General features: G+C 50.0%; 1 protein-coding gene across 2 annotated transcripts; it reads right to left on the bottom strand.

Moving 5' to 3' along the window:
• Positions 1–3376: 3376 nt before the first annotated feature.
• LOC123724036 (ribosome biogenesis protein wdr12-like) lies at positions 3377–24735 on the bottom strand. Of its 2 annotated transcripts, XM_045713517.1 has the most exons (13): positions 24545–24735; positions 24099–24193; positions 21205–21299; positions 18805–18911; positions 18000–18115; positions 16803–16957; positions 16224–16269; positions 13108–13193; positions 10519–10659; positions 8759–8864; positions 7839–7971; positions 6662–6734; positions 3377–3658 (listed from the first exon to the last, which is right to left on the bottom strand). In XM_045713517.1, the coding sequence occupies exons 1-13, from the start codon at positions 24583–24585 to the stop codon at positions 3581–3583; spliced, it is 1272 nt and encodes a 423-aa protein (XP_045569473.1). In that variant the 5' UTR covers positions 24586–24735; the 3' UTR covers positions 3377–3580. The 2 variants fall into 2 exon arrangements, with proteins under 2 accessions (XP_045569473.1, XP_045569474.1); XM_045713518.1 differs by lacking the exons at positions 18805–18911; positions 21205–21299; positions 24099–24193; positions 24545–24735 and adding an exon at positions 18247–18251.
• Between the last annotated feature and the right edge of the window lie 1287 nt (positions 24736–26022).

Here is a 26022-nt window from a genome sequence, read left to right as displayed (position 1 = left end):
CCCAGAACATTCCATTCCCTCCTGAGTATCTAATGGTTGTCAGAGCGTCCATAAAGGTGCTATTCTTCTCTTAGGAGAACATAACAATACTCCAACTGTTGAGGATTTCTGTAGCCTCAATTCAGCTAGAAGGAATTTACATTTTATCAACTATAAATGTAATAACATATATATATATATATATATATATATATATATATGAAAACTATGTCAAGATGTTACTATTGCTTCCGCTAGAATATACTGGAATGCAGCCCCAGGACAAGTTAACTGGAACAAAGTCTTGTTGTCTGGTGAATATTGTCTATCTAATAAACTGAAAGAAGTATCATACATAGTCATCCATAGAATCTGCCCTGTAAAGACCTTTATTATACACAGAATAGCTATTGATAACAAATGTGCATTTTGTGGTTGTGACCCAGAGACTCTTGAACATTTATTTTGGGACTGTTCTTAAGTCAGAAGATTTTGGAGTGAGTTAGAAGATTTAATGAAATAAATAAAATACTATTAATGTTCATTTGAAAGACTCTGTTTTATTTTGATCCAAATGATATCGACCCCGATGTAACTTTCATTGTTCATTTTTTTAATTGTATGGAAGAATATTTATCCATAAAATGAAGTGGACATGGGGGGGGGGGAACAAAACCCTCTTCACATTGTTTAAGATATAAATATTATTTAGAAATGATCAGTAAGTGTAAAAACTAAAACACAATATGTACCATAAGACTTTTGAGTATTGAAAATATATCTCGACGTGACGTAAATTCGCGAATAAAAACCTCTCTTGTGTTTTCTATAAGGAGTTCGAGTACATTAAAACCATTCTACATTATTCCAATAAGAGAGCTGTTCAAATCAATAGGTGTGTATCTTCTAAGGTCTTCATATAACCTGTCATGTGTTGTAGCCCCTGGTGTATGTTATCATGGTCTGTATACTTCCTGTATGTATCCCGGTGTCCCTGCAATAAGAAAGCTGAATGTCGCCAACAGGTTAACCATTATCAGGCTGCTCCTTCATGGCGAGCTAACTACCTGTAGCTGCTCAAGTCAAGCCAGTTCAATGCAGTTCTCTCACCACAAACCTGTTTTCTTCTCACCGCTGCTAGTTCCTGTTCCAGCTGGCTGACAAATGTTTTCCAGGATGAACAGCTGATCAGTATAACCTGCTAATTCCCTCCAATGTAACGCCAGCCGGTCCAGATCTCTGTCTGCGGATACGACGTCTCGTATCGTCACATTGGTCCAAATCGCCGAGGCTTTACCGTTGAATGAAGCCGTCCAGCAGGCAGAGTACCCGGCAGGCAGAGTACCCGGCAGGCAGAGTACCCGGCAGTCAGAGTACCCGGCAGGCAGAGTACCCAGCAGCAGGCAGAGTACCCAGCAGCAGGCAGAGTACCCAGCAGCAGGCAGAGTACCCAGCAGCAGGCAGAGTACCCAGCAGGCAGAGTACCCAGCAGGCAGAGTATCCAGCTAGATGACGTTAGCAGCACCAACCAACTGAAGTGACTCTCAGAAACAGGATATGCAACGTGTCTGTCCTGTCGCTGTGGAGACGTCTCGACATCACAGGTCAAACCAGCTGGAGGACGACCATTACATTTTAAAAAGGACACGAACCCCAACCTCAAGCAAGTGCAGGGCACATCATGTAGGAGTAAAACAGGCATCTTCAAGAATACAATCCTAATAAAAACTACAGCAGGAAAATACAACCATCTTTAATCTGAAAACCTGATGACAGGGTAGTTCTGGTTTCAACACTGGTATATCATGGATATAGACAGACATGCTGATTAACAACGACAGTGGGAATGATAAACCACATTATGAACACAGTAGACCTGTATCTATTATCCCCAGAGGGGGCAGTAGAGAGAACTGACCTGTATCTATTATCCCCAGAGGGGGCAGTAGACCTGTATCTATTATCCCCAGAGGGGGCAGTAGACCTGTATCTATTATCCCCAGAGGGGGCAGTAGAGAGACCAGACCTGTATCTATTATCCCCAGAGGGGGCAGTAGAGAGACCAGACCTGTATCTATTATCCCCAGAGGGGGCAGTAGAGAGACCAGACCTGTATCTATTATCCCCAGAGGGGGCAGTAGAGAGACCAGACCTGTATCTATTATCCCCAGAGGGGGCAGTAGAGAGACCAGACCTGTATCTATTATCCCCAGAGGGGGCAGTAGAGAGACCAGACCTGTATCTATTATCCCCAGAGGGGGCAGTAGAGAGACCAGACCTGTATCTATTATCCCCAGAGGGGGCAGTAGAGAGAACTGACCTGTATCTATTACCCCCAGAGGGGGCAGTAGAGAGAGCAGACCTGTATCTATTATCCCCAGAGGGGGCAGTAGAGAGAACTGACCTGTATCTATTACCCCCAGAGGGGGCAGTAGACCTGTATCTATTATCCCCAGAGGGGGCAGTAGACCTGTATCTATTATCCCCAGAGGGGGCAGTAGACCTGAATCTATTATCCCCAGAGGGGGCAGTAGACCTGTATCTATTATCCCCAGAGGGGGCAGTAGAGAGAACTGACCTGTATCTATTATCCCCAGAGGGGGCAGTAGAGAGACCAGACCTGTATCTATTATCCCCAGAGGGGGCAGTAGAGAGAACTGACCTGTATCTATTATCCCCAGAGGGGGCAGTAGAGAGAACTGACCTGTATCTATTATCCCCAGAGGGGGCAGTAGACCTGTATCTATTATCCCCAGAGGGGGCAGTAGAGAGACCAGACCTGTATCTATTATCCCCAGAGGGGGCAGTAGACCTGTATCTATTATCCCCAGAGGGGGCAGTAGAGAGAACTGACCTGTATCTATTATCCCCAGAGGGGGCAGTAGACCTGTATCTATTATCCCCAGAGGGGGCAGTAGACCTGTATCTATTATCCCCAGAGGGGGCAGTAGAGAGACCAGACCTGTATCTATTATCCCCAGAGGGGGCAGTAGAGAGACCAGACCTGTATCTATTATCCCCAGAGGGGGCAGTAGAGAGACCAGACCTGTATCTATTATCCCCAGAGGGGGCAGTAGAGAGACCAGACCTGTATCTATTATCCCCAGAGGGGGCAGTAGAGAGACCAGACCTGTATCTATTATCCCCAGAGGGGGCAGTAGAGAGACCAGACCTGTATCTATTATCCCCAGAGGGGGCAGTAGAGAGACCAGACCTGTATCTATTATCCCCAGAGGGGGCAGTAGAGAGACCAAACCTGTCCCTGATGGTTCTCAACACAGTAGTTTAATCTGTAAACGATGTGGCTACGTACATACAGTATTAAATGGAAACCATCTGATATCGTAAAGAACAGCCTCGATAAACACAACTGCAGCAGTTCATAAACACACACATCCACATCAGGAAAGGCTTTAATCAACAGGCAAAACATCAGAGAAATAAAAACAGAAACAATTACAATTCAGAATAATCACCGACTGGATACTGCATTTCAATAACATCCACTAAAAACACAGGTGCTATATCTGCCCGTCTCCAGTCCAGCGTCTGTCTCCCGTCCGTCTAGTCTACGCTCCCGTCCGTCTCCCGTCCGTCTCGTCTACGCTCCAGCATCTGTCTCGCAGGCTGTGTATCTGTATGTGTACAGCTTGTTGTCAGCTCCTCCACTCAACATCAACTGCAAAAGGAGAGGAGACGAGGAGAGGAGGGGAGAGGAGGGGAGAGGAGAGGAGAGGAGGAGAGGAGAGGAGGGGAGAGGAGGAGGTACAACAGTTGGATTAGACAGAGGGAACAGAATACAGGCTAGATGTGTGTTGGTGTCTCTCCAGGTTAATACAGGCTAGATGTGTGCTGGTGTCTCTCCAGGTTAATACAGGCTAGATGTGTGCTGGTGTCTCTCCAGGTTAATACAGGCTAGATGTGTGCTGGTGTCTGCAGGTTAATACAGGCTAGATGTGTGCTGGTGTCTCTCCAGGTTAATACAGGCTAGATGTGTGCTGGTGTCTCTCCAGGTTAATACAGGCTAGATGTGTGCTGGTCTCTCCAGGTTAATACAGGCTAGATGTGTGCTGGTGTGTCCAGGTTAATACAGGCTAGATGTGTGTTGGTGTGTCCAGGTTAATACAGGCCAGATGTGTGTTGGTCTCTCCAGGTTAATACAGGCTAGATGTGTGTTGGTGTCTCCAGGTTAATACAGGCTAGATGTGTGTTGGTGTCTCCAGGTTAATACAGGCTAGATGTGTGCTGGTCTCTCCAGGTTAATACAGGCTAGATGTGTGTTGGTCTCTCCAGGTTAATACAGGCTAGATGTGTGTTGGTTTCTCTCCAGGTTAATACAGGCTAGATGTGTGTTGGTGTCTCTCCAGGTTAATACAGGCTAGATGTGTGTTGGTGTCTGCAGGTTAATACAGGCTAGATGTGTGTTGGTGTCTCTCCAGGTTAATACAGGCTAGATGTGTGTTGGTGTCTCTCCAGGCTAGATGTGTGTTGGTGTCTCTCCATGTTAATACAGGCTAGATGTGTGCTGGTGTCTCTCCAGGCTAGATGTGTGTTGGTCTCTCCAGGTTAATACAGGCTAGATGTGTGTTGGTGTCTCTCCAGGTTAATACAGGCTAGATGTGTGTTGGTTTCTCTCCAGGTTAATACAGGCTAGATGTGTGTTGGTGTCTCTCCAGGTTAATACAGGCTAGATGTGTGTTGGTGTCTGCAGGTTAATACAGGCTAGATGTGTGCTGGTGTCTCTCCAGGTTAATACAGGCTAGATGTGTGTTGGTGTCTGCAGGTTAATACAGGCTAGATGTGTGTTGGTGTCTCTCCAGGTTAATACAGGCTAGATGTGTGCTGGTGTCTCTCCAGGCTAGATGTGTGTTGGTCTCTCCAGGTTAATACAGGCTAGATGTGTGTTGGTCTCTCCAGGTTAATACAGGCTAGATGTGTGTTGGTGTCTCTCCAGGTTAATACAGGCTAGATGTGTGCTGGTGTCTCCAGGTTAATACAGGCTAGATGTGTGTTGGTGTCTCTCCAGGTTAATACAGGCTAGATGTGTGTTGGTTTCTCTCCAGGTTAATACAGGCTAGATGTGTGTTGGTGTCTCTCCAGGTTAATACAGGCTAGATGTGTGTTGGTGTCTCTCCAGGTTAATACAGGCTAGATGTGTGTTGGTGTCTCTCCAGGTTAATACAGGCTAGATGTGTGCTGGTGTCTCTCCAGGCTAGATGTGTGTTGGTCTCTCCAGGTTAATACAGGCTAGATGTGTGTTGGTCTCTCCAGGTTAATACAGGCTAGATGTGTGTTGGTTTCTCTCCAGGTTAATACAGGCTAGATGTGTGTTGGTGTCACTCCAGGTTAATACAGGCTAGATGTGTGTTGGTGTCTCTCCAGGTTAATACAGGCTAGATGTGTGCTGGTCTCTCCAGGTTAATACAGGCTAGATGTGTGTTGGTGTCTCTCCAGGTTAATACAGGCTAGATGTGTGCTGGTCTCTCCAGGTTAATACAGGCTAGATGTGTGTTGGTGTCTCTCCAGGCTAGATGTGTGCTGGTCTCTCCAGGTTAATACAGGCTAGATGTGTGTTGGTGTCTCTCCAGGCTAGATGTGTGCTGGTCTCTCCAGGTTAATACAGGCTAGATGTGTGTTGGTGTCTCTCCAGGCTAGATGTGTGCTGGTCTCTCCAGGTTAATACAGGCTAGATGTGTGCTGGTCTCTCCAGGTTAATACAGGCTAGATGTGTGTTGGTGTCTCTCCAGGTTAATACAGGCTAGATGTGTGCTGGTGTCTCTCCAGGTTAATACAGGCTAGATGTGTGCTGGTCTCTCCAGGTTAATACAGGCTAGATGTGTGTTGGTGTCTCTCCAGGTTAATACAGGCTAGATGTGTGTTGGTGTCTCTCCAGGTTAATACAGGCTAGATGTGTGTTGGTCTCTCCAGGTTAATACAGGCTAGATGTGTGTTGGTGTCTCTCCAGGTTAATACAGGCTAGATGTGTGTTGGTGTCTCTCCAGGTTAATACAGGCTAGATGTGTGTTGGTGTCTCTCCAGGTTAATACAGGCTAGATGTGTGTTGGTCTCTCCAGGTTAATACAGGCTAGATGTGTGCTGGTCTCTCCAGGTTAATACAGGCTAGATGTGTGCTGGTTTCTCCAGGTTAATACAGGCTAGATGTGTGTTGGTGTCTCTCTAGGTTAATACAGGCTAGATGTGTGTTGGTGTCTCTCCAGGTTAATACAGGCTAGATGTGTGTTGGTGTCTCTCCAGGTTAATACAGGCTAGATGTGTGCTGGTCTCTCCAGGTTAATACAGGCTAGATGTGTGCTGGTTTCTCCAGGTTAATACAGGCTAGATGTGTGTTGGTGTCTCTCCAGGTTAATACAGGCTAGATGTGTGTTGGTGTCTCTCCAGGTTTATACAGGCTAGATGTGTGCTGGTCTCTCCAGGTTAATACAGGCTAGATGTGTGCTGGTTTCTCCAGGTTAATACAGGCTAGATGTGTGCTGGTTTCTCCAGGTTAATACAGGCTAGATGTGTGCTGGTGTCTCTCCAGGTTAATACAGGCTAGATGTGTGCTGGTGTCTCTCCAGGTTAATACAGGCTAGATGTGTGCTGGTCTCTCCAGGTTAATACAGGCTAGATGTGTGCTGGTCTCTCCAGGTTAATACAGGCTAGATGTGTGCTGGTCTCTCACCCTGCTGTCAGTCCAGTCCACACAGAGCACCTTGTCCTCGTGGGCGGACACATCATACAAAGGGGCCTTGCAGCTGGAACACAAACACACTTTTGTAAACACTAGATCCCATAACACTCCAGAATCTACCCCCCCAGCCTCTACCCCACCAGACTCTAACCCCCCCACATCCTCTAACCACACCAGCCCCCAACCCCCCCAGCCTCTACCCCCCCACCAGACTCCAACCCCCCCACATCCTCTAACCCCCACATCCTCTAACCCCCCACATCCTCTAACCCCCCACAGCCTCTAGTCCCTACCCCGGCCTCTAACCCCCCGCCTCTTAGTCCCAGGCCTCTAATACCTACCCCCAGTCTCTAACTCCTAGCACCCAGGCCTCTACCCCCTACCCCCCAGCCTCTAGCACCCCGGCCTCTAACCCCTACCCCTAACTCCCCAGCCTCTACCCCTATCCCCCATTCTCTAGCACCCCGGTCTCTAACCCCTAGCTCCCCAGCCTCTACCCCTATCACCCCAGCCTCTAGCACCTAGTCCTCTAATCCCTACCACCCTGTCCTCTCGCCCCTACAGCCTCTCGCCACTACAGCCTCTCGCCCCTACCTTAACACCTCCCAGCCTCTCGCCCCTACCACCCCAGCCTCTACCTTAACACCTCCCATCCTCTAACCCCTACAGCCTCCCATCCCCTACCACCCCAGCCTCTAACCCCTACCACCCCAGCCTCTAACCCCTACCACCCCAGCCTCTAACCCCTACCACCCCAGCCTCGACAGCCTCTAACCCCTACAGCCTCTAAGCCCTACCTTAACACCTCCCAGCCTCTCGCCCCTACAGCCTCTCGCCACTACCTTAACACCTACCATACTCTAACTAACCCCTACGGCCTCTAACCCCTACGGCCTCTAGCCCCTACGGCCTCTAGCCCCTACGGCCTCGAGGCCCCTAACCACCCCAGCCTCTAACCACCCCAGCCCCTAGCCCCTACCACCCCAGCCTCTAGCCCCTACCACCCCAGCCTCTAGTCCCTACCACCCCAGCCTCTAGTCCCTACCACCCCAGCCTCTAGCCCCTACCACCCCAGCCCCTACCACCCCAGCCTCTAGCCCCTACCACCCCAGCCCCTACCACCCCAGCCTCTAGCCCCTACAGCCTCTAGCCCCTACAGCATACAGACCTCCTGGTGTCCCAGAGTTTGACCAGGTTGTCGAGGGAACCAGACACCAGTTGGTGCTCATGGGAAGGAGCCCACTTCACCGCTGTGACCCAGCCGCTGTGAGAGGTCAGAGACAGCAACACCAGCGACCCGTCTACACACACACACACACACAGATAAATACACACCTTATGGAACAGCAGGGACTGTGAAGAGAAACACACGATAACATACGCAATAACACACACACACACACACACACACACACACACACACACACACACACACACACGGGTGTTGTATTGTAGATATGTGGTAGTAGAGTAGAGCTGCTGCCTTGGCAGGAACTAATGGGGATCCATAATAAACCCCAGGAAGAGTAGCTGCTGCCTTGACAGGAACTAATGGGGATCTATAATAAACCCCAGGAAGAGTAGCTGCTGCCTTGGCAGGAACTAATGGGGATCCATAATAAACCCCAGGAAGAGTAGCTGCTGCCTTGGCAGGAACTAATGGGGATCCATAATAAACCCCAGGAAGAGTAGCTGCTGCCTTGGCAGGAACTAATGGGGATCCATAATAAACCCCAGGAAGAGTAGCTGCTGCCTTGGCAGGAACTAATGGGGATCCATAATAAACCCCAGGAAGAGTAGCTGCTGCCTTGGCAGGAACTAATGGGGATCCATAATAAACCCCGGGAAGAGTAGCTGCTGCCTTGGCAGGAACTAATGGGGATCCATAATAAACCCCAGGAAGAGTAGCTGCTGCCTCGACAGGAACTAATGGGGATCCATAATAAACCCCAGGAAGAGTAGCTGCTGCCTTGGCAGGAACTAACGGGGATCCATAATAAACACAAATACACTCACGTAAGAGAGATGTTCTAATGTACATTGGAAAGTGCACGGAGATGTTTAAATGAAGTTTGATTTAGTTGTGACCTTTGGAGCGAGGGTCCCACAGCCGGACGTGTCTGTCAGTGCTGCCAGACGCCAGGCGACGACACAGTGGAGAGTAGGAGATGTGGTTGAACACCTTACTGCCCGTCTATAGACGAGAAGAGAAGGAGAGATTAACCAATCAGTCATCAACTAAGAGGTTGTGAGGGGTGTGGTCTAGGGTTAGAGTCTCTCGCCAGTGAGGTCTAGGGTTAGAGTCTCTCGCCAGTGAGGTCTAGGGTTAGAGTCTCTCGCCAGTGAGGTCTAGGGTTAGAGTCTCTCGCCAGTGAGGTCTAGGGTTAGAGTCTCTCGCCAGTGAGGTCTAGGGTTAGAGTCTCTCGCCAGTGTGGTCTAGGGATAGAGTCTCTCGCCAGTGTGGTCTAGGGTTAGAGTCTCTCGCCAGTGTGGTCTAGGGATAGAGTCTCTCGCCAGTGAGGTCTAGGGTTAGAGTCTCTCGCCAGTGAGGTCTAGGGTTAGAGTCTCTCGCCAGTGAGGTCTAGGGTTAGAGTCTCTCGCCAGTGAGGTCTAGGGTTAGAGTCTCTCGCCAGTGAGGTCTAGGGTTAGAGTCTCTCGCCAGTGAGGTCTAGGGTTAGAGTCTCTCGCCAGTGAGGTCTAGGGTTAGAGTCTCTCGCCAGTGAGGTCTAGGGTTAGAGTCTCTCGCCAGTGAGGTCTAGGGTTAGAGTCTCTCGCCAGTGAGGTCTAGGGATAGAGTCTCTCGCCAGTGTGGTCTAGGGTTAGAGTCTCTCGCCAGTGAGGTCTAGGGTTAGAGTCTCTCGCCAGTGAGGTCTAGGGTTAGAGTCTCTCGCCAGTGAGGTCTAGGGTTAGAGTCTCTCGCCAGTGAGGTCTAGGGTTAGAGTCTCTCGCCAGTGAGGTCTAGGGTTAGAGTCTCTCGCCAGTGAGGTCTAGGGTTAGAGTCTCTCGCCAGTGAGGTCTAGGGTTAGAGTCTCTCGCCAGTGAGGTCTAGGGTTAGAGTCTCTCGCCAGTGAGGTCTAGGGTTAGAGTCTCTCGCCAGTGAGGTCTAGGGTTAGAGTCTCTCGCCAGTGAGGTCTAGGGTTAGAGTCTCTCGCCAGTGAGGTCTAGGGATAGAGTCTCTCGCCAGTGAGGTCTAGGGATAGAGTCTCTCGCCAGTGAGGTCTAGGGTTAGAGTCTCTCGCCAGTGAGGTCTAGGGTTAGAGTCTCTCGCCAGTGAGGTCTAGGGTTAGAGTCTCTCGCCAGTGAGGTCTAGGGTTAGAGTCTCTCGCCAGTGAGGTCTAGGGTTAGAGTCTCTCGCCAGTGAGGTCTAGGGTTAGAGTCTCTCGCCAGTGAGGTCTAGGGTTAGAGTCTCTCGCCAGTGAGGTCTAGGGTTAGAGTCTCTCGCCAGTGAGGTCTAGGGTTAGAGTCTCTCGCCAGTGAGGTCTAGGGTTAGAGTCTCTCGCCAGTGAGGTCTAGGGATAGAGTCTCTCGCCAGTGAGGTCTAGGGATAGAGTCTCTCGCCAGTGAGGTCTAGGGATAGAGTCTCTCGCCAGTGAGGTCTAGGGATAGAGTCTCTCGCCAGTGAGGTCTAGGGTTAGAGTCTCTCGCCAGTGAGGTCTAGGGTTAGAGTCTCTCGCCAGTGAGGTCTAGGGTTAGAGTCTCTCGCCAGTGAGGTCTAGGGTTAGAGTCTCTCGCCAGTGAGGTCTAGGGTTAGAGTCTCTCGCCAGTGAGGTCTAGGGTTAGAGTCTCTCGCCAGTGAGGTCTAGGGTTAGAGTCTCTCACCAGTGAGGTCTAGGGTTAGAGTCTCTCACCAGTGAGGTCTTCACGCTTCCGGTCTCAGCGTCCCAGAGGCGGATGGTGTGGTCCCAGGATGCACTGCAGATCTCCTCGCTGTCCAACCAGAGGACAGACGACACCGCCTCGTTGTGACCAGACAATGTCATGAGGGGTGTCTAGAAGAGGAAGATTTTTAGTTTTTTTATTTAACCAGGTAAACTAGTTGAGAACAAGTCCTTTATTTAACCAGGTAGGCTAGTTGAGAACAAGTCCTTTATTTAACCAGGTAGGCTAGTTGAGAACAAGTCCTTTATTTAACCAGGTAGGCTAGTTGAGAACAAGTCCTTTATTTAACCAGGTAGGCTAGTTGAGAACAAGTCCTCATTTACAACTGCGACCTGGCCAAGATAAAGCAAAGCAGTTCGACACATACAACAACACAGAGTTACACATGGAGTAAAACAACACATACAGTCAATAATACAGTAGAACAAAGTCTATATACAGTGAGTACAAATGAGGTAAGATAAGGGAGTTAAGGCAATAAATAGGCCAGTGGTGAAGTAATTACAATATAGCCTGGGTCAGGCTGCTCTCCTCACCCTGGTCATTCTGGGTTAGTCTGGGTCAGGCTGCTCTCCTCACCCTGGTCATTCTGGGTTAGTCTGGGTCAGGCTGCTCTCCTCACCCTGGTTAGTCTGGGTTAGTCTGGGTCAGGCTGCTCTCCTCACCCTGGTCAGTCTGGGTTAGTCTGGGTCTGGCTGCTCTCCTCACCCTGGTCAGTCTGGGTTAGTCTGGGTCAGGCTGCTCTCCTCACCCTGGTCAGTCTGGGTTAGTCTGGGTCAGGCTGCTCTCCTCACCCTGGTCAGTCTGGGTTAGTCTGGGTTTGGCTGCTCTCCTCACCCTGGTCAGTCTGGGTTAGTCTGGGTCAGGCTGCTCTCCTCACCCTGGTCAGTCTGGGTTAGTCTGGGTCAGGCTGCTCTCCTCACCCTGGTCATTCTGGGTTAGTCTGGGTCAGGCTGCTCTCCTCACCCTGGTCATTCTGGGTTAGTCTGGGTCAGGCTGCTCTCCTCACCCTGGTCAGTCTGGGTCAGGCTGCTCTCCTCACCCTGGTCAGTCTGGGTTAGTCTGGGTTAGTCTGGGTCAGGCTGCTCTCCTCACCCTGGTCAGTCTGGGTCAGGCTGCTCTCCTCACCCTGGTCAGTCTGGGTTAGTCTGGGTCAGGCTGCTCTCCTCACCCTGGTCAGTCTGGGTTAGTCTGGGTCAGGCTGCTCTCCTCACCCTGGTCATTCTGGGTTAGTCTGGGTCAGGCTGCTCTCCTCACCCTGGTCATTCTGGGTTAGTCTGGGTCAGGCTGCTCTCCTCACCCTGGTCAGTCTGGGTCAGGCTGCTCTCCTCACCCTGGTCAGTCTGGGTTAGTCTGGGTTAGTCTGGGTCAGGCTGCTCTCCTCACCCTGGTCAGTCTGGGTTAGTCTGGGTCAGGCTGCTCTCCTCACCCTGGTCAGTCTGGGTCAGGCTGCTCTCCTCACCCTGGTCAGTCTGGGTTAGTCTGGGTTAGTCTGGGTCAGGCTGCTCTCCTCACCCTGGTCAGTCTGGGTCAGGCTGCTCTCCTCACCCTGGTCAGTCTGGGTTAGTCTGGGTTAGTCTGGGTCAGGCTGCTCTCCTCACCCTGGTCAGTCTGGGTTAGTCTGGGTCAGGCTGCTCTCCTCACCCTGGTCAGTCTGGGTCAGTCTGGGTTAGTCTGGGTCAGGCTGCTCTCCTCACCCTGGTCAGTCTGGGTTAGTCTGGGTTTGGCTGCTCTCCTCACCCTGGTCAGTCTGGGTTAGTCTGGGTTAGTCTGGGTCAGGCTGCTCTCCTCACCCTGGTCAGTCTGGGTCAGTCTGGGTTAGTCTGGGTCAGGCTGCTCTCCTCACCCTGGTCAGTCTGGGTTAGTCTGGGTTTGGCTGCTCTCCTCACCCTGGTCAGTCTGGGTTAGTCTGGGTTAGTCTGGGTCAGGCTGCTCTCCTCACCCTGGTCAGTCTGGGTTAGTCTGGGTCAGGCTGCTCTCCTCACCATCGTCAGTCTGGGTTAGTCTGGGTTAGTCTGGGTCAGGCTGCTCTCCTCACCCTCGTCAGTCTGGGTTAGTCTGGGTTAGTCTGGGTCAGGCTGCTCTCCTCACCCTGGTCAGTCTGGGTTAGTCTGTGTCAGGCTGCTCTCCTCACCCTCGTCAGTCTGGGTTAGTCTGGGTCAGGCTGCTCTCCTCACCCTGGTCAGTCTGGGTTAGTCTGGGTTAGTCTGGGTTAGTCTGGGTCAGGCTGCTCTCCTCACCCTCGTCAGTCTGGGTTAGTCTGGGTTAGTCTGGGTCAGGCTGCTCTCCTCACCCTGGTCAGTCTGGGTTAGTCTGGGTTAGTCTGGGTCAGGCTGCTCTCCTCACCCTCGTCAGTCTGGGTTAGTCTGGGTCAGGCTGCTCTCCTCACCCTGGTCAGTCTGGGTTAGTCTGGGTTAGTCTGGGTTAGTCTGGGTCAGGCTGCTCTCCTCACCCTCGTCAGTCTGGGTTAGTCTGGGTTAGTCTGGGTCAGGCTGCTCTCCTCACCCTGGTCAGTCTGGGTTAGTCTGGGTTAGTCTGGGTCAGGCTGCTCTCCTCACCCTCGTCAGTCCCAGCTGTTCAGTCTTCTGTTTCTTTCTGGGTCTGCTGGGAGGCTCCTCTTCCTCCTCCTCTTCCTCTGTGGCCACTGGCAGGACAACAGAACAGTTAGCAGGGAAACACAGGACACACATAGTTAACATGGACACTATGGACACTATAGATACTATGGACACTATAGATACTATGGACACTATAGATACTATGGACACTATGGACACTATGGATACTATGGACACTGTGGACACTATGGACACTATGGATACTATGGATACTAGACACTATGGACACTATAGATACTGTGGACACTGTGGACACTATGGACACTGTGGACACTATGGACACTATGGACACTATAGATACTGTGGACACTATGGATACTAGACACTATGGACACTATAGATACTATGGACACTATAGATACTATGGACACTATAGATACTATGGATACTAGACACTATGGACACTATAGATACTATGGACACTATGGACACTATGGATACTATGGATACTATGGACACTATGGACACTATAGATACTATGGACACTATGGACACTAGACACTATGGACACTATAGATACTATGGACACTGTGGACACTATGGACACTATAGATACTATGGACACTATAGATACTATGGATACTGTGGATACTGTGGACACTGTGGACACTATAGATACTATGGACACTATAGATACAGTTGAAGTCAGAAGTTTACATACACCTTACTCAAATACATTTCAACTCAGTTTTTCACAATTCCTGACATTTAATCCTAGTAAAAATTCCCTGTCTTAGGTCAGTTAGGATCACCACTTTATTTTAAGAATGTGAAATGTCAGAATAATAGTAGAGAGAATGATTTATTTCAGCTTTTATTTCTTTCATCACATTCTCAGTGGGTCAGAAGTTTACATACACTCAATTAGTATTTGGTAGCATTGCCTTTAAATTGTTGAACTTGGGTCAAGCGTTTCGGGTAGCCTTCCACAAGCTTCCCACAATAAATTGGGGGAATTTTGGCTCATTCCTCCTGACAGAGCTGGTGTAACTGAGTCAGGTTTGTAGGCCTCCTTGCTCACACACGCTTTTTCAGTTCTGCCCACAAATGTTCCATAGGAGTGAGGTCAGGGCTTTGTGATGGCCACTCCAATACCTTGACTTTGTAGTCCTTAAGCCATTTTGCTACAACTTTGGAAGTATGCTTGGGGTCATTGTCCATTTGGAAGACCCATTTGCGACCAAGCTTTAACTTCCTGACTGATGTCTTGAGATGTTGCTTCAATATATCCACATCATTTTCCAGCCTCATGATGCCATCTATTTTGTTTAGTGCACCAGTCCCTCCTGTAGCAAAGCACCCCCACAACATGATGCTGCCACCCCCGTGCTTCACGGTTGGGATGGTGTTCTTCAGCTTGCAAGCCTCCCCCTTTTTCCTCCAAACATAACGATGGTCATTATGGCCAAACAGTTCTATTTTTGTTTCATCAGACCAGAGAACATTTCTCCAAAAAGTACGATCTTTGTCCCCATGTGCAGTTGCAAACCGTTGTCTGGCTTTTTTAATGGCGGTTTTGGAGCAGTGGCTTCTTCCTTGCTGAGCAGCCTTTCAGGTTATGTCGATATAAGAGTCGTTTTACTGTGGATATAGATACTTTTGTACCTGTTTCCTCCAGCATCTTCACAAGGTCCTTTGCTGTTGTTCTGGGATTGATTTGCACTTTTCGCACCAAAGTACGTTCATCTCTAGGAGACAGAACGCATCTCCTTCCTGAGCGGTATGACGGCTGCGTGGTCCCATGGTGTTTATACTTGCGTACTATTGTTTGTACAGATGAACGTGGTACCTTCAGGCGTTTGGAAATTGCTCCCAAGGTTGAACCAGACTTGTGGAGGTCTACAATTTTTTTTCTGAGATCTTGGCTGATTTATTTGGATTTTCCCATGATGTCAAGCAAAGAGGTACTGAGTTTGAAGGTAGGCTGTGAAATACATCCACAGGTACACCTCCAATTGACTCAAATGATGTCAATTAGCCTATCAGAAGCTTCTAAAGCCATGACATCATTTTCTGGAATTTTCCAAGCTGTTTAAAGGCACAGTCAACTTAGTGTATGTAAACTTCTGACCCACTGGAATTGTGATACAGGGAATTATAAGTGAAATAATCTCTCTGTAAACAATTGTTGGAAAAATTACTTGTGTCATGCTCAAAGTAGATGTCCTAACCGACTTTCCAAAACTATAGTTTGTTAACAAGAAATTTGTGGAGTGGTTGGAAAACGAGTTTTAATGACGCCAACCTAAGTGTATGTAAACTTCGACTTCAACTGTACATGGAGCTGTAAACTAATCTAACTAATCTAACTCCATTATCATCCCAAACAGCCCAGAGGTCCAATAGGACTGTACCTGTACAACTGTACATGGAGCTGTAAACTAATCTAACTAATCTAACTCCATTATCATCCCAAACAGCCCAGAGGTCCAATAGGACTGTACCTGTACAACTGTACATGGAGCTGTAAACTAATCTAACTAATCTAACTCCATTATCATCCCAAACAGCCCAGAGGTCCAATAGGACTGTACCTGTACAACTGTACATGGAGCTGTAAACTAATCTAACTAATCTAACTCCATTATCATCCCAAACAGCCCAGAGGTCCAATAGGACTGTACCTGTACAACTGTACATGGAGCTGTAAACTGATCTAACTAATCTAACTCCATTATCATCCCAAACAGCCCAGAGGTCCAATAGGACTGTACCTGTACAACTGTACATGGAGCTGTAAACTAATCTAACTCCATTATCATCCCAAACAGCCCAGAGGTCCAATAGGACTGTACCTGTACAACTGTACATGGAGCTGTAAACTAATCTAACTCCATTATCATCCCAAACAGCCCAGAGGTCCAATAGGACTGTACCTGTACAACTGTACATGGAGCTGTAAACTAATCTAACTAATCTAACTCCATTATCATCCCAAACAGCCCAGAGGTCCAATAGGACTGTACCTGTACAACTGTACATGGAGCTGTAAACTAATCTAACTAATCTAACTCCATTATCATCCCAAACAGCCCAGAGGTCCAATAGGACTGTACCTGCTGACCAGATCTTCAGCATCTTGTCCCAGGAACCACTGCAGAACTGAGAGGAAGGTAGACACAAATACATCTATTAGTTCCTGAGCAGTGATGTTGACAACTGCACATCCCCCAGTCTTCTCCTTCTCCCCCCCCAGTCTTCTCCTTCTCCCCCCCAGTCTTCTCCTTCTCCCCCCCAGTCTTCTCCTTCTCCCCCCCAGTCTTCTCCTTCTCCCCCCCAGTCTTATCCCCCCCCTCTCCCCCCTCCCCCCCAGTCTTCTCCTCCTCCCCTCCAGTCTTCTCCTCCCCCAGTCTTCTCCCCCCACCCCCAGTCTTCTCCTTCTCCCCCACCCCCAGTCTTCTCCTTCTCCCCCACCCCCAGTCTTCTCCTTCTCCCCCACCCCCAGTCTTCTCCTTCTCCCCCACCCCCAGTCTTCTCCTTCTCCCCCACCCCCAGTCTTCTCCTTCTCCCCCACCCCCAGTCTTCTCCTTCTCCCCCACCCCCAGTCTTCTCCTTCTCCCCCACCCCCAGTCTTCTCCTTCTCCCCCACCCCCAGTCTTCTCCTCCCCCCAGTCTCCTCCTCCCCCTCCTCTCACCTTAGTGCGTGTGGGATCCGTGGCGATAGTGTCAACGCTCCCAGCGTGTCCACGGCAACAGTGTCTAGCTTTCAGCTTGTTCCTCTCAGAGTTCCACTCCCACAGCAGAATGGTTTGGTCCAGAGAGGCCGTGAGCAGCAGGGAGGTCAGACCATCTAGACAAACATAGGGGTGTCAGGATCAGACCATCTAGACAAACATAGGGGTGTCAGGACGACACCATCTAGACAAACATAGGGGTGTCAGGACGACATCATCTAGACAAACATAGGGGTGTCAGGATCAGACCATCTAGACAAACATAGGGGTGTCAGGATCAGACCATCTAGATAAATATAGGGGTGTCAGGACGACACCATCTAGACAAACATAGGGGTGTCAGGATCAGACCATCTAGATAAACATAGGGGTGTCAGGACGACACCATCTAGGCAAACATAGGGGTGTCAGGATCAGACCATCTAGATAAATATAGGGGTGTCAGGACGACACCATCTAGACAAACATAGGGGTGTCAGGATCAGACCATCTAGATAAACATAGGGGTGTCAGGATCAGACCATCTAGACAAACATAGGGGTGTCAGGATCAGACCATCTAGATAAACATAGGGGTGTCAGGACGAGACCATCTAGACAAACATAGGGGTGTCAGGACGACACCATCTAGACAAACATAGGGGTGTCAGGATCAGACCATCTAGATAAACATAGGGGTGTCAGGATCAGACCATCTAGATAAACATAGGGGTGTCAGGATCAGACCATCTAGATAAACATAGGGGTGTCAGGATCAGACCATCTAGACAAACATAGGGGTGTCAGGACGAGACCATCTAGATAAACATAGGGGTGTCAGGATCAGACCATCTAGATAAACATAGGGGTGTCAGGACGACACCATCTAGACAAACATAGGGGTGTCAGGACGAGACCACTTAGACAAACATAGGGGTGTCAGGACGAGACCACTTAGACAAACATAGGGGTGTCAGGATCAGACCACTTAGACAAACATAGGGGTGTCAGGATCAGACCACTTAGACAAACATAGGGGTGTCAGGACGACACCATCTAGACCAGGGTTCCCCAACAGGCGGCCCTCAGGCTGAATTTGGCCCGCATGTGATTTTATTTGGCCCCCCAACATAATGGTAAAAACACCAGGAAATCAGCTCCTGGTGACCCAGACCCTCACCTCTCTTGACCCAGGCCACGTCCTTCACCACGTCCGTGTGTCCAGCCACCGTCATCACAGCCTTGCCCTCCAGAGACCAGATCTTGGCCGTCTTATCATAGGAACCCGTCAGGATCCTGGAGCAGACATCATTAAAACAGGGTCTCTGGGTCAGGGTCTCTGGGTCAGGGTCTCTGGGTCAGGGTCTCTACCATTCAGAGTCTGGGTTAGGGTCTCTGGGTCAGGGTCTCTGGGTCAGGGTCTCTACCATTCAGAGTCTGGGTTAGGGTCTCTGGGTCAGGGTCTCTGGGTCAGGGTCTCTGGGTCAGGGTCTCTACCATTCAGTCTGGGTTAGGGTTTCTGGGTCAGGGTCTCTGGGTCAGGGTCTCTGGGTCAGGGTCTCCACCATTCAGTCTGGGTTAGGGTCTCTGGGTCAGGGTCTCTGGGTTAGGGTCTCTGGGTCAGGGTCTCTGGGTTAGGGTCTCTGGGTCAGGGTCTCTTACCATTCAGTCTGGGTTAGGGTCTCTTACCATTCAGTCTGGGTTAGGGTCTCTGGGTCAGGGTCTCTGGGTCAGGGTCTCTGGGTCAGGGTCTCTTACCATTCAGGGTCTCTGGGTCAGTGTCTCTGGGTTAGGGTCTCTTACCATTCAGTCTGGGTTAGGGTCTCTGGGTCAGGGTCTCTGGGTTAGGGTCTCTGGGTCAGGGTCTCTTACCATTCAGTCTGGGTTAGGGTCTCTTACCATTCAGTCTGGGTTAGGGTCTCTGGGTCAGGGTCTCTGGGTCAGGGTCTCTTACCATTCAGGGTCTCTGGGTTAGGGTCTCTTACCATTCAGAGTCTGCCTCCACTGAACTGATCCAGTCATCATGCATCATACACTCCTCTGGTTGTGGAGCGGTGAACCTCTCCACATACTCTATCTCCACCACATCTTCCTGTAACACAGTCAAAACACGCTTCCAGTCATATTGGCATACTGAGCAGGCATACTGAGCAGTAAACCCTACTGTCCAGAGGTCCTCCTACTGTCCAGAGGTCCTCCTACTGTCCAGAGGTCCTCCTACTGTCCAGAGGTCCTCCTAGTAAACCCTACTGTCCAGAGGTCCTCCTACTGTCCAGAGGTCCTCCTACTGTCCAGAGGTCCTCCTAGTAAACCCTACTGTCCAGAGGTCCTCCTAGTAAACCCTACTGTCCAGAGGTCCTCCTAGTAAACCCTACTGTCCAGAGGTCCTCCTACTGTCCAGAGGTCCTCCTAGTAAACCCTACTGTCCAGAGGTCCTCCTACTGTCCAGAGGTCCTCCTAGTAAACCCTACTGTCCAGAGGTCCTCCTACTGTCCAGAGGTCCTCCTAGTAAACCCTACTGTCCAGAGGTCCTCCTACTGTCCAGAGGTCCTCCTAGTAAACCCTACTGTCCAGAGGTCCTCCTACTGTCCAGATGTCCTCCTAGTAAACCCTACTGTCCAGATGTCCTCCTAGTAAACCCTACTGTCCAGAGGTCCTCCTACTGTCCAGAGGTCCTCCTAGTAAACCCTACTGTCCAGATGTCCTCCTAGTGAACCCTACTGTCCAGAGGTCCTCCTAGTGAACCCTACTGTCCAGAGGTCCTCCTAGTGAACCCTACTGTCCAGAGGTCCTCCTAGTAAACCCTACTGTCCAGAGGTCCTCCTACTGTCCAGAGGTCCTCCTAGTAAACCCTACTGTCCAGAGGTCCTCCTACTGTCCAGAGGTCCTCCTACTGTCCAGAGGTCCTCCTAGTAAACCCTACTGTCCAGAGGTCCTCCTACTGTCCAGATGTCCTCCTAGTAAACCCTACTGTCCAGATGTCCTCCTAGTAAACCCTACTGTCCAGAGGTCCTCCTACTGTCCAGAGGTCCTCCTAGTAAACCCTACTGTCCAGAGGTCCTCCTAGTAAACCCTACTGTCCAGAGGTCCTCCTACTGTCCAGATGTCCTCCTAGTAAACCCTACTGTCCAGAGGTCCTCCTACTGTCCAGAGGTCCTCCTAGTAAACCCTACTGTCCAGATGTCCTCCTAGTGAACCCTACTGTCCAGAGGTCCTCCTAGTGAACCCTACTGTCCAGAGGTCCTCCTAGTGAACCCTACTGTCCAGAGGTCCTCCTAGTAAACCCTACTGTCCAGAGGTCCTCCTACTGTCCAGAGGTCCTCCTAGTAAACCCTACTGTCCAGAGGTCCTCCTACTGTCCAGAGGTCCTCCTACTGTCCAGAGGTCCTCCTAGTAAACCCTACTGTCCAGAGGTCCTCCTACTGTCCAGAGGTCCTCCTAGTAAACCCTACTGTCCAGAGGTCCTCCTAGTGAACCCTACTGTCCCTAGGTCCTCCTAGTAAACCCTACTGTCCAGAGGTCCTCCTACTGTCCAGAGGTCCTCCTAGTAAACCCTACTGTCCAGAGGTCCTCCTACTGTCCAGAGGTCCTCCTAGTAAACCCTACTGTCCAGAGGTCCTCCTACTGTCCAGATGTCCTCCTAGTAAACCCTACTGTCCAGATGTCCTCCTAGTGAACCCTACTGTCCAGAGGTCCTCCTACTGTCCAGATGTCCTCCTAGTAAACCCTACTGTCCAGAGGTCCTCCTACTGTCCAGAGGTCCTCCTAGTAAACCCTACTGTCCAGAGGTCCTCCTACTGTCCAGAGGTCCTCCTAGTGAACCCTACTGTCCAGAGGTCCTCCTACTGTCCAGAGGTCCTCCTAGTAAACCCTACTGTCCAGAGGTCCTCCTACTGTCCAGAGGTCCTCCTAGTGAACCCTACTGTCCAGAGGTCCTCCTAGTGAACCCTACTGTCCAGAGGTCCTCCTAGTGAACCCTACTGTCCAGAGGTCCTCCTAGTAAACCCTACTGTCCAGAGGTCCTCCTACTGTCCAGAGGTCCTCCTAGTAAACCCTACTGTCCAGAGGTCCTCCTACTGTCCAGAGGTCCTCCTACTGTCCAGAGGTCCTCCTAGTAAACCCTACTGTCCAGAGGTCCTCCTACTGTCCAGAGGTCCTCCTAGTAAACCCTACTGTCCAGAGGTCCTCCTAGTGAACCCTACTGTCCAGAGGTCCTCCTAGTAAACCCTACTGTCCAGAGGTCCTCCTACTGTCCAGAGGTCCTCCTAGTAAACCCTACTGTCCAGAGGTCCTCCTACTGTCCAGAGGTCCCCCTACTGTCCAGAGGTCCTCCTAGTAAACCCTACTGTCCAGATGTCCTCCTACTGTCCAGAGGTCCTCCTCACCGTTGAGATGCCTTCAGCCTCCATGTGATTTGACAGCGAAGTCCTCAGGAACTGACCTTGCACCAGGAAGTCAAACTCAATCTGGCTGCGAGACCCTACAACAACAAAGCACAAAGATGAGACACTCAATATGATGCTAATACATTCATCAGTGATCTAGGCCAAACCAAGACAGCACCAGTCCTGAAATAATTCAATTGGAGAATAATAGTTACAAGGACAAACGGTGTGTGTAATGTGACAAAAGGCCATATAAGACATGGAGAGGACATCGGCAGCAGGTGGACATGGGATATTGGTCTCCTGAGTGTGGACATATGTCTTCCTATAGACCTGGCGGGCTCAGATGTCTCCTGAGTGTGGACATACGTCTTCCTATAGACCTGGGGGGCTCAGATCTGTCCTGAATGTGGACATACGTCTTCCTATAGACCTGGGGGGCTCAGATCTGTCCTGAGTGTGGACACACGTCTTCCTATAGACCTGGGGGGCTCAGATCTGTCCTGAGTGTGGACACACGTCTTCCTATAGACCTGGGGGGCTCAGATCTGTCCTGAGTGTGGACACGTCTTCCTATAGACCTGGGGGGCTCAGATCTGTCCTGAGTGTGGACACGTCTTCCTATAGACCTGGGGGGCTCAGATCTGTCCTGAGTGTGGAGTAGTCTTCCTATAGACCTGGGGGGCTCAGATCTGTCCTGAGTGTGGACACGTCTTCCTATAGACCTGGGGGGCTCAGATCTGTCCTGAGTGTGGACACGTCTTCCTATAGACCTGGGGGGCTCAGATCTGTCCTGAATGTGGACACACGTCTTCCTATAGACCTGGGGGCTCAGATCTGTCCTGAGTGTGGACACGTCTTCCTATAGACCTGGGGGGCTCAGATCTGTCCTGAGTGTGGACATACGTCTTCCTATAGACCTGGGGGGCTCAGATCTGTCCTGAGTGTGGACACACGTCTTCCTATAGACCTGGGGGGCTCAGATCTGTCCTGAGTGTGGACACACGTCTTCCCTATAGACCTGGGGGGCTCAGATCTGTCCTGAGTGTGGACACGTCTTCCTATAGACCTGGGGGGCTCAGATCTGTCCTGAGTGTGGACAAACGTCTTCCTATAGACCTGGGGGGCTCAGATCTGTCCTGAGTGTGGACATACGTCTTCCTATAGACCTGGGGGGCTCAGATCTGTCCTGAGTGTGGACATATGTCTTCCTATAGACCTGGGGGGCTCAGATCTGTCCTGAGTGTGGAAACGTCTTCCTATAGACCTGGGGGGCTCAGATCTGTCCTGAGTGTGGACACACGTCTTCCTATAGACCTGGGGGGCTCAGATCTGTCCTGAGTGTGGACACACGTCTTCCTATAGACCTGGGGGGCTCAGATCTGTCCTGAATGTGGACACACGTCTTCCTATAGACCTGGGGGGCTCAGATCTGTCCTGAGTGTGGACACGTCTTCCTATAGACCTGGGGGGCTAAGATCTGTCCTGAGTGTGGACACGTCTTCCTATAGACCTGGGGGGCTCAGATCTGTCCTGAGTTTTTCGTATGGTCCGTCTGTGGTATCGGGGCGAGTGGAGAGGAAGCTAGGAAAGCTGCAGTCAGTCAAGGTAGCATGAAGTGGATTCATTATGATTGATGTCAGTGGAGGCTGCTGAGGGGAGGACGGCTCATAATAACATCTGGAACGGAGCCAATGGAAGGGCATCAACCATGGAAACCATGTGCTTCATACCATTCCACTCCAGCCATTAGCACGAGTCCGTCCTCCCCAATTAAGGTGCCACCAACCTCCTCTGATATATGTAGTGGCTGGAGGGTGGAGAGTCTGGCCCTGATGCTGTGCTATGAGGTGGCTGGAGGGTGGAGAGTCTGGCCCTGATGCTGTGCCATGAGGTGGCTGGAGGGTGGAGAGTCTGGCCCTGATGCTGTGCTATGAGGTGGCTGGAGGGTGGAGAGTCTGGCCCTGATGCTGTGCCATGAGGTGGCTGGAGGGTGGAGAGTCTGGCCCTGATGCTGTGCTATGAGTTGGCTGGAGGGTGGAGAGTCTGGCCCTGATGCTGTGCTATGAGGTGGCTGGAGGGTGGAGAGTCTGGCCCTGATGCTGTGCTATGAGGTGGCTGGAGGGTGGAGAGTCTGGCCCTGATGCTGTGCCATGAGGTGGCTGGAGGGTGGAGAGTCTTGCCCTGATGCTGTGCTATGAGGTGGCTGGAGGGTGGAGAGTCTGGCCCTGATGCTGTGCTATGAGGTGGCTGGAGGGTGGAGAGTCTGGCCCTGATGCTGTGCCATGAGGTGGCTGGAGGGTGGAGAGTCTGGCCCTGATGCTGTGCCATGAGGTGGCTGGAGGGAGGAGAGTCTGGCCCTGATGCTGTGCCATGAGGTGGCTGGAGGGTGGAGAGTCTGGCCCTGATGCTGTGCTATGAGGTGGCTGGAGGGTGGAGAGTCTGGCCCTGATGCTGTGCCATGAGGTGGCTGGAGGGTGGAGAGTCTGGCCCCTGATGCTGTGCCATGAGGTGGCTGGAGGGTGGAGAGTCTGGCCCTGATGCTGTGCCATGAGTTGGCTGGAGGGTGGAGAGTCTGGCCCTGATGCTGTGCTATGAGGTGGCTGGAGGGTGGAGAGTCTGGCCCTGATGCTGTGCTATGAGGTGGCTGGAGGGTGGAGAGTCTGGCCCTGATGCTGTGCCATGAGGTGGCTGGAGGGAGGAGAGTCTGGCCCTGATGCTGTGCTATGAGGTGGCTGGAGGGAGGAGAGTCTGGCCCAGCGTAGTAGCTGGGGAGACAGTCAGCGAGGTCCTCAGAAGGCCCGGTTGGAATAGATAAAAGGTAACTACAGTTGGTGGCTGTAATGCAACATTATACTGGATGCCAAACGCCATTAAACCCCATCTATTCTCACCGTTCTTTGCTTCCAGCAGCTTGTTGATGACGTTGCTGAGTTCCTGCACCTCTGAGGCAGCAGGGATGGAGAATGGAACGTCATCTACGGAATATCTGAGGGACGGTAGGTTATGTTATAGCAATCATTTAACATGACCACTGCTTACAGACAAATAGATAGTGGGCTAGCTAACTTCCAACTTGTAGTTATCAGCTAGGCTAGTAAAACATAGCAACTCATAGGATTTATATTTACAATCTTCCCTGGTCAGGTTAACCCACACTAAGTTCAATAAATCCACATTATCAAAGCACCTTAATGCAAGTGGTCTGCTAAGGATAAAATATGATTCCCGTTACCAACAGCATGGCTAACACTCCCATAGACTTCTCCTTTATGCTCGCTAGCAACTTAACTATTAACTAGCTAGCGGCTAGCTTTACAATTCACCAACAAATACTTACTTTATGTTATCCGTAAAGAACCTTGTTTGTAACTGAGACATGTCTGTTCTGTTGTTGAGTAGTAAGTGTATAAAAGTGTTTCCCAGACTGTTCCTCGTTGCTGTTCCACATCAAGCAGGACGTCTTGCCATGTGGGTCAGAATCAGCGCGTCTGCGTCACATGTGGAGACATGTTAGTGGATCACGGAAAAGTCGATCACTTTTCCCTACTCCTCTAGTGATGTCTGGAGACAACAACAAAAATAGGCTTTTACATCTAATCGTTTTTTTGTCCTGAAAGCAGCCATCCAGCACCACATTACCTTAGCATATTCAGGGTAATGTTCTGGCTATAGACTGTATATTATAGACGCTACCAGCACCACATTACATTAGCATATTCAGAGTAATGTTCTGGCTATAGACTGTATATTATAGACGCTACCAGCACCACATTACCTTAGCATATTCAGGGTAATGTTCTGGCTATAGACTGTATATTATAGACGCTACCAGCACCACATTACCTTAGCATATTCAGGGTAATGTTCTGGCTATAGACCGTATATTATAGACGCTATGATAACCACATTACCTTAGCATATTCAGGGTAATGTTCTGGCTATAGACTGTATATTATAGACGCTATGATAACCACATTACCTTAGCATATTCAGGGTAATGTTCTGGCTATAGACTGTATATTATAGACGCTATGATAACCACATTACCTTAGCATATTCAGGGTAATATTCTGGCTATAGACCGTATATTATAGACGCTACCAGCACCACATTACCTCAGCATATTCAGGGTAATGTTCTGGCTATAGACTGTATATTATAGACGCTATGATAACCACATTACCTTAGCATATTCAGGGTAATGTTCTGGCTATAGACCGTATATTATAGACGCTATGATAGCCACATTACCTTAGCATATTCAGGGTAATGTTCTGGCTATAGACCGTATATTATAGACACTACGATAACCACATTACCTTAGCATATTCAGGGTAATGTTCTGGCTATAGACTGTATATTATAGACGCTATGATAGCCACATTACCTTAGCATATTCAGGGTAATGTTCTGGCTATAGACCGTATATTACATACGCTATGATAACCACATTACCTTAGCATATTCAGGGTAATGTTCTGGCTATAGACTGTATATTATATACGCTATGATAACCACATTACCTTAGCATATTCAGGGTAATGTTCTGGCTATAGACTGTATATTATAGATGCTATGATAGCCACATTACCTTAGCATATTCAGGGTAATGTTCTGGCTATAGACTGTATATTATAGACGCTATGATAACCACATTACCTTAGCATATTCAGGGTAATGTTCTGGCTATAGACCGTATATTATAGACGCTACGATAACCACATTACCTTAGCATATTCAGGGTAATGTTCTGGCTATAGACTGTATATTACATACGCTATGATAGCCACATTACCTTAGCATATTCAGGGTAAT

The sequence above is a fragment of the Salmo salar genome, unplaced genomic scaffold, assembly GCF_905237065.1.
Source record: "Salmo salar unplaced genomic scaffold, Ssal_v3.1, whole genome shotgun sequence".
Classification (NCBI taxonomy): domain Eukaryota; kingdom Metazoa; phylum Chordata; class Actinopteri; order Salmoniformes; family Salmonidae; genus Salmo; species Salmo salar.
The sequence above is the reverse complement of the archived record's forward strand: the minus strand, read 5'-3'. Positions and strand labels throughout refer to the sequence as shown.